At 42.8% G+C, this 7,921-nt stretch overlaps 1 protein-coding gene across 1 annotated transcript; it reads left to right on the forward strand.

Annotated features, from left to right (window-relative positions):
* Positions 1–1,293: 1,293 nt before the first annotated feature.
* LOC104832787 (uracil phosphoribosyltransferase homolog) lies at positions 1,294–6,392 on the forward strand. The gene is made up of 5 exons (XM_010569151.1): positions 1,294–1,308; positions 4,385–4,481; positions 5,251–5,412; positions 6,162–6,254; positions 6,286–6,392. The coding sequence occupies exons 1-5, from the start codon at positions 1,294–1,296 to the stop codon at positions 6,390–6,392; spliced, it is 474 nt and encodes a 157-aa protein (XP_010567453.1).
* The last annotated feature ends 1,529 nt before the right edge of the window (positions 6,393–7,921 follow it).

The raw sequence follows: 7,921 nt of genomic DNA on the forward strand, positions 1-7,921 counted from the left end.
GCTGCGTCAGGGATTTAGCATTGACCTGAGTCCCTCGAGGACATGGTCTGCCCCTGGCTACAAGGTGGGGTCTGGATTTGGATTTGGCCCTGGCTTGTTTGTAGGTGGGTGCTTGGCATGACCCCTCTGCAAAGGACCCTGATGCAATGCGGATGGGTTGCACTATTATAGACCCTCTCTATGAACAGGCTTAACACCTGCAGGGGCTTTTGGGTGTAGAGTGGAGGACAGTTTCTCTCCTGAAGGGTGGGAAATTCCAATCTCAGTTGGGGTTATGATGCCAAGATTACTGAAATCAAGAGTTGAAGAATAAGCTTTATTATCGAATCTGAAAGGCTCAGTGAGCTCAGGGAGCTCCTGGTGCAAGTGGGACAGTCACTGTACGGCTTTGGTCAAGGTTGCTTGAAGTTAGGTTTAGGATTTGAGAACAGAAAGGTACAAATCTCTCAATTATTGCCAAGTCTGTAAAGTCTGCTAACCTACAGGAAACCTGCTGAAATGGAGGCTCATGTTGGTTATGGAGAACAGCTGCCGTGTTGTTGAGCAGGGAGTGATCACCAATTTAACTTTAGGGCTATGGTTATGAACCGGGCTAAGATTTCAGTTCAAAAAAGGAAATGTGCCGTTGCCTGGACTGTTCCGGACATTGCACAGACCACGTTCTTGGTTGAAGATGAAGGATAGCAATGAAATTCATTATTCTGTTACAGAGGGAGAGAAGCTCCTGGTTTTTAGCAGTTGCATCCCAGTGGTGGAAGTCCTCCATTCCCCCAAGACAAGTACAGAGCCAAAGTAACACATGATCCTTCTGTTTTGGCTTCATTTCATCCTTTTGCAGTATGGCACATTTGATGCAAGATTCAAGGGAATGATGAATTGCACTCTAGAGCTGGCATTTCCCAAGGACAATTCAATAAGGACATATGGGCATGCTGCATATGATACAGATCTTACATTCATTGTAGGGTTAACACAGGTAGTAGCATGAGTCTCTGCCCGGCAAACTCTTCTGACAGATGCTTCCCTCATCCTCTCTGCCCCAAACAAAACCACCAGCCTTTTAGGATCAATAATCTCTCATGCAGGTGAGGAGATTGCCAAATTACCCCGGTAGCCTCCAAGGCTGGAGTGCAGACCCTGTCACTCAACAGTGCCAAGGGCATCAGAAGCAATTAAAGAAAAATGAGAATTGATTTGAAGAATGTAATAATCATTCATCTAGCTGGGGGAAAAAAAAGGATTTTATCATTGATATATATTAGAAAGAGTAACATTTACTCTCTGATAAGCGTTATGGCACCCACAGAGGTAAGTCTGAAACCTCAAGGACTTGCACCAAAAATGATTTAATTCTAAAGAACAAGAAAACAATAATGTTGCAAATCAATCCAAGAGGCTAAGGCAGCTAGAAGTGGGCAGGGGAAGGGTTTCTGACTCCAGTCTTGGCCCAAAGTTCAGAAGCCAAGTATCTCCCCATGCCTGCCTTTCCACAGTAATTTTGCTTCCCAGCTTGTTTTTGTAATCACTCTTGCAGCTACTCTTGGAAATACACAGATGTTCACCCTCTGCACTTCTCACACGTCCTCTCCTATTGAGGCAGATGTGCTCATTGCAGGTAAACTTAAGTGGGGATGGTGATCTCTGGGTACAGAGGACAGAAAACCAAAGAGTAACAAAGCAAGGTGGTTTTGAGGGAGAAACTGAAAACTGCCATAGCCTGTAAGTATCTCTGCTTGTGCTTTGGTGGCTGCCCTCGGACAGGCAGTTTTGTCACTCTGTGCTCAGCTTCTCGTTGCTCTAACAAGGGACAAGGAGCTTCATTGATCTTTGTAAAGCATTCAGTAAGCACCACATTTTTCTTTCATGTTCTAGATGTCCCTGCTATAGAACACATACATCAAACCCTGCCCATAATGGAGTAATTAAACAGCACTGCTAAAGGGATGTCATAGGATAGGACTGATTACAGCTCACCCAGAAATGTCTTTCCAAGTCTCAGCCCCTTTGACGTGATTCTCCCCCCTTTCTCTGAATTTCTTCCTGCATTAATTTCAGCCAGTCCTGGGATTATTTGAAAAAGGGCCTTGGGGGACTTGTTCAAAGGCACTGCCACCACGGACGACTTTGCTTTCTGAACTGAAGCATTTCACTCCTATCTGTCTGGACATATGAGCTGCTCAGCACTGCTTCATTAGGCAAGTTATTTTTAAATTCCCAGAAAGAGCAAAACATTGAGAGACGAATTAGCATTTGCTGTTGAAACAGCTGCAAAAAAGAACAGGCAGAAACCCACGCCGGGTCCCCCCTGCTAGCCCTGTGATTAACCGGACTGCAGTACCCAAAGTCACTGGCATACGCTCAAGCTGTACATGAGATGTTAGAAATCATGCCCGAAGATAAAGATTGGTGAGTGACCATCAAAACTGTGTTTTGGATGTAAATAAGAGGGTGACTATCAACACTGAATCAGAAAATGTCTTTGAAAGATTTCTCTTCCCTCCAACCCCATCCTGTGTTTCCCACTTTCTCTTTCCCCCGTTTTTCTCTTAAGGACTTTGATGCTTAAAAAAACCTCCATTCTAGTTTCTCAACACAAATGAATGAAAAGATAAAGCCTGCCCAGGGTCCTTGCTTCCCCTAAACAATAACTAAAACCCAGCGGGCACGCAATACTTTAAAATGCCAAGGGACTGCAATAAAGCTGATGTTATTTGGTGTTATTCTCGCCTGCTAACATGTTTAAGTTTCCATGTGGCTAATACTGCTCTTACAGCACAGAGTTAAAGCAAAAGGCATGGCAATAAAACTGTTAGAGGCACGTTTTGGTAGCTGTCTTTTTGCAAACGCTGATTGCCCTGCGGCTTGTGCTGCTCAGGGCAGCTCTGGCTCACACTGATTAAGTTACGCAGGTGAAAGTAAGGGTTGGAAAGCTGTAGCTCTTACAGATATGGCCTAAACCTGAAAAGGGAGGAGAGATGACTCAAAATGGCCTTTTCACCTAACTGGGAGCACTCGCATATTGCAGTTAAGGCTGCCTGTGCCTGCCTGCTTCACCTCTTCCCTTCACCCCTGCCTGCAGTCATAGTGTTTCTGTATTTACTCAGAAGAAATCTAGCAGGAGCTGTTCTAATAACCTGCTCCCAATTCCAGCCTAATAAAGGCTGACGGATTCCTCTGAATTAATTCTTGTTCAAACCAGAGTGTTTCCTTTGGAAAAAAAAAAAAATCTTATTAAGTATTTCCAGTGATTCTTCAGTGACAGGCACTCTGCCATAGTCGGCAAATTGTGGGTGGGCTGTTTCAGTGGACAACTTTCCCCACTGCTAAAAATAGACAGCAACCTATTCTGATGGTCAGCTACCAGACACCACTTTGCCACATAAAGCACCCTTTAGTGTTAAATCTGACCCATGCCTTCCTAGAGACTGCATTTAAAATCTCCCTTAACCTTTTATTTCTTAATAAACTGTGTTTCTCGGGTGTTTTCTCATTGAAGGTGTGTTTTCCAGCCCTCGGGGAAGTCTTCCTGGAGCCCACAACACAGGTAATAAAACCTCCCTTGTTTTCCTTGGTGTCTCCCTTTTTGGTTCTATGGAAGCATTAGCTCCTCTTGGCAGAGCATCTCATTAGGAGCTCATGTTCAGCTGATTATTCCTCTTCTGAATCACTGTTTTCTATGACTTTGTCACCTACCCTGTAGTCCAGCTGCTGCTCTACTCTTAGCCTGATGACTTTACATCTGGTGGCACCGAAAAACATGTTGTTTACTTAAGCTCAGCTCATTAAGTGATCCAGATTAGGTTTGGTATCAGCGACCTGCCCCTAACTTCTGTGCACCTGCAGATCACCAGTAATGATTTTCTATCTTCTTGTGGGTCACTGATCACACATTAAGCGGTGTGGGGTCAAGAACTGGTAGGAAGGGAGCTGTGCCTGGTTCAGTGATGCTTCTGCTTACAATTACACTTGGAGACCTTTCAGTTAGTTTTCAGTCCAATTAATATTTGTCATATTGACTTACATCATTCCTCTTAATCAAAATATTGTGAAAGAGAAGATCAGATGTGTTACTAACTGAAGGTTTATTCTATCAGCGCTACTACTTTAAACCATGACATTAAGGAAAGTATCTGGTTAACTTGACAAAGCCTACTTTTCATAATGTTACAGTATCTTCTTGAAATGATTTATTAGTGAGGCCTCTTACCTACATTACTCTGCATTATTTTGCTTGGCACTGCTGCCAGCGTGACAGAGACGCACCACGTTTGCTCCAGTAAAGGCCATACTTTCCCCATCCCCAGATGGGCTCAGCCTTTAACTGAGTCTTTTGCAGGGCCCTGCTTCGTTGCAAAATGCGATATCCCTACCATCACTTTTGCAGGCAGGCTTGTGCTTGTTTGTGACCGCTACAACAGGGCACAAGTATGAAGGAGTGAGATTTGAAAAGGGAAACTGCGGAGTCAGCATAATGAGAAGCGGTAGGCAGCTTCTGGTTGTTGAGCGAGTACGAATTAAACGTTTTGGAAACGTGTAAGCAACTTCCTTTCAAAAATGTGCAACAGCACTTCTCTGTGGCAAAGTTTTACCCAAACCTGCCAGCTGTTACTCCTTAGGTATCCTTGATCACAGAATGTCAAGTAATATGTTTCATTAACTTTTTAGGAGACACATAGCTGCAACAGATTTCATCTGGCCTCTTCTCTAGCAGCTGTTAACAGAGAGGGGCCAGGCCAACTGTCCGTCCTTGTTTCCCGCTAACTACTTCTGCTCAGAGGCAGGTCTCCAAATAAACCCCGCTCAGCGGTGGTAGAGTCGCTGTTATTTTGCCCAGTGCTGCAGAAACCTTTCTATCTGTGATGTAAAGTCCCGTGGCTCCACAGCTTCCCACACTACGTTTTGTACCGTGGTGTCTCTGAGCAGAGCTCGAAGATGTTCTCCCAACCCCATGCGTTTGTTTTGATGTTTCCAGCTCTCGCCTTCGAGAGATTAGCGCTGGTGTGTGGCAACACTAATACTCAGGAGCTAAGTAACACCAAGTAGACTCGTTTTTCTGTCTAAACGGAGAAAAAAGGAAAACAGCTTCAGGTGTTTTTAACACTTAGAACAGAGAAAAAAAAAAAAATCTTCTTTTTAGAACTCTCCACCAATACAGTGTTGGGACTGTCTATTTAATTGTAGCATCTTGCAATTGTGCTGTTTCTTAGCGTGTAACAATTTGTTGTTGGTTTTTTTGCTGCTCCTTTTGAGGCGAGGCAATGGAACAAGGTTTACGAGACTGCTGTAGATCAATCCGCATAGGAAAAATCCTGATACAGAGCGACGAGGAGACTCAAAGAGCGAAAGTGTACTATGCTAAGTTTCCACCAGACATTTACAGGAGAAAGGTTCTTCTTATGTACCCAATACTAAGTAAGTGCCTTTCATCATCATGTACAGTTAGACTCATCTGGACAGTGAGTGCGCTGAATTTAAAGGAAAATTTCCAGATTTCAGGGGCTTTGATTAGTTTTATTTATCAGCCTGTGCCAGAATACATATTAGTCAGCCTGCACCAGCATGAATGCAGAGCAAATCGTTTGGGCATGCCTGTGTTTGTGAGAAAGGTTGAAGCATTAAGACTTGATATAAATTAAATTTTTTTAATTTTTCCATGAGAAAATACTCAACCAGTATTTTTCTCATGCTATTAAAAGACATTTTTTGGATTAATATTATAATCCTAGAAGTAAATTACTTCAAATACAGTTAATACTACCAAAAAAAAAATTATAATCTGGTAAGCGTGGTAAGGAATTTGTCAGGATGAAGTAACTTTTCCAGTCTAAGATTTAATTCCGGTTCTAGACATGGAGCTCTTGATTGCCATTTTACTATTTTAGATGAGCTTTTTTGCCTCAGGGCTTTAATAAAATCCACTGACTCCAGTGCTTAAAACCTGGCGGAGTTGGCTGTTTCAGAGTAGAGTTGAAGTTCCTTCATCAGGCGACCAGAGTTTTCTACAATTAATCCATGCAGAGGTGATAGTTTTCCAGTGGGAAAGGACAGTCTCATCATTCAGTCACACACCAGTGTTAACACAGATAGTCTCGGATGGCCTAGGGCAAGTTCTTCAACCAGGGGAAAAGAAAAAAAAAAAATCTCACTTTTTCCCCTTTTAGGTACTGGTAATACTGTCATTGAGGCTGTCAAAGTTCTTGCAGAACATGGCGTACAACCAAGTGTCATTATCCTGCTAAGCCTATTCTCCACAAGTAAGTTGAAGCCTTTGCTCTCTCTCAAAAGGTGCCAAATCGATCATCCAGGAATTCCCAGAGATCACCATTTTAACTACAGAAGTTCATCCTGTTGCACCAACACACTTTGGACAGAAGTATTTTGGAACAGACTGACACACTTGCAACAAATGGATATGACTATATGAGGGTTTTTTTCTACATTTTATTATTGTTGAGTTGGTTGAGGGCACGTTTAAAAATCTTTTTGGCCAAAGGGGGAAATTCTTGACTTAGATTAGATCTGGTCAGTTACTGCCTGAACACCGAATCGGGTACAGTAACAAAGCAGCCTGTCATTACAAAGTCAAGCATCTCAATGTCGGGTTGTATAAATTGCTACACTCTGTTTTAACTTATTTATTCTTCTATAGCCTGAATTTTTGGAGTGCAACTGGATTTACAGCACCTAACTGACAATAAACATCATGAGAGAAATCTTTTGGACCTTTTCCACAATGCATCATAGAGATCTATCCTATAGATTGCACCAGTGAAAGTGGAAACGGATTTTACCCCTTAAAGACGTATTTGCATGTTAAAAAAAAATCTACCACACACTCAGCTGAATACTTCATCTCTTTCATTACCTGCAGCAGTGACAACAGCCAGCCTGAGGAATTTCTGTTTTCCAGTGCATTTACCTAGCGTATTTGACAGAACTTTACGCATCCTGCATTTATCATGTTCTTTGTATGCAACTTTCTTTCAGAAGCTAAGGAAAAAAAGTCAACTTAAAAAGTAAATAGCAGCCCAGCTTTAAAACCACAGGTAGCAGTGGGTGCACTCAAATTACTGCTTTTACGCTGCCCAGCTCTCTAGTTAACAGCCTTTTTAAAGGCCAAAAACACTAACTGGAAAAGCTGTATCCTCCTTAGTAGGCCATCTGCAATTATGTTTGTGGCATCAGCTGCAATAATGCACTGAGCAAAAAGGTCTCAGCAGCAGTATTTGGAGAAACACTAAGTTTCCCCACAGGGATCTGACTGTTCATTTACATGCTGCCTTGAAGAACACGGGCACATGAAGTCTTCAGCAAACGCCGCGCTGACGCCGTACTCCTGGACACCCACCTTCCACTGCAGCTTTCTGCACTCGGCTTTAATCCTGGGATGCAGAGGAACCTGCCCGACTATTCCGTGGCACTGGAATGCAGCATGAGCGGTACCAATGCAGGCGTAGCGTAAGGATATCTCCCTTAATTAAGCAGAGGAGAACAAAATGGAGCTTGTTCAGTCACTCAGACACGGGGTTTTTCCACATTGTGTTCTGCCTCATTTTTACACAGCTTTTGTATTCCTTTCACGTTTCATTCTGAAGCTTTCAAAAATATGACATGTGAATATTGATTTGAAGTGCTTCCGAAGCTATCAGACTATTTATTGTTTCTACCTGGACAAGAGTTTGTTATAACCAAGTGAGGCTGAGCTGCTTTTAAGGAAAGGGAAAAATCGGCCATACCTAATTACAGGAAAAGTTACTGAATAAGAGCCTTTAAAAGCCGTTTCTAAACCTGAGCTGGATAGCTGCGTTTTCGTAAAGATATCCATTTTAGTAATAATTAGAAGACAATATCTACCTAACGAACAGTGCTGCAGCTAGACAGCAGGCAGGGATCCTGCCTGCAGAATCCGTAAGGCGTTCTT

Source organism: Haliaeetus leucocephalus, unplaced genomic scaffold (assembly GCF_000737465.1).
Source record: "Haliaeetus leucocephalus isolate CR32 unplaced genomic scaffold, Haliaeetus_leucocephalus-4.0 Scaffold262, whole genome shotgun sequence".
Taxonomy (NCBI): Eukaryota; Metazoa; Chordata; class Aves; order Accipitriformes; family Accipitridae; genus Haliaeetus; species Haliaeetus leucocephalus.

Coding starts and splice junctions, on each gene's coding strand:
- LOC104832787 (XM_010569151.1), top strand. Junction 4,482..5,250: donor AGTCAGCATAATGAGAAGCG/GTAGGCAGCTTC, acceptor GCTCCTTTTGAG/GCGAGGCAATGGAACAAGGT. Junction 6,255..6,285: donor GCTAAGCCTATTCTCCACAA/GTAAGTTGAAGC, acceptor CTCTCTCAAAAG/GTGCCAAATCGATCATCCAG.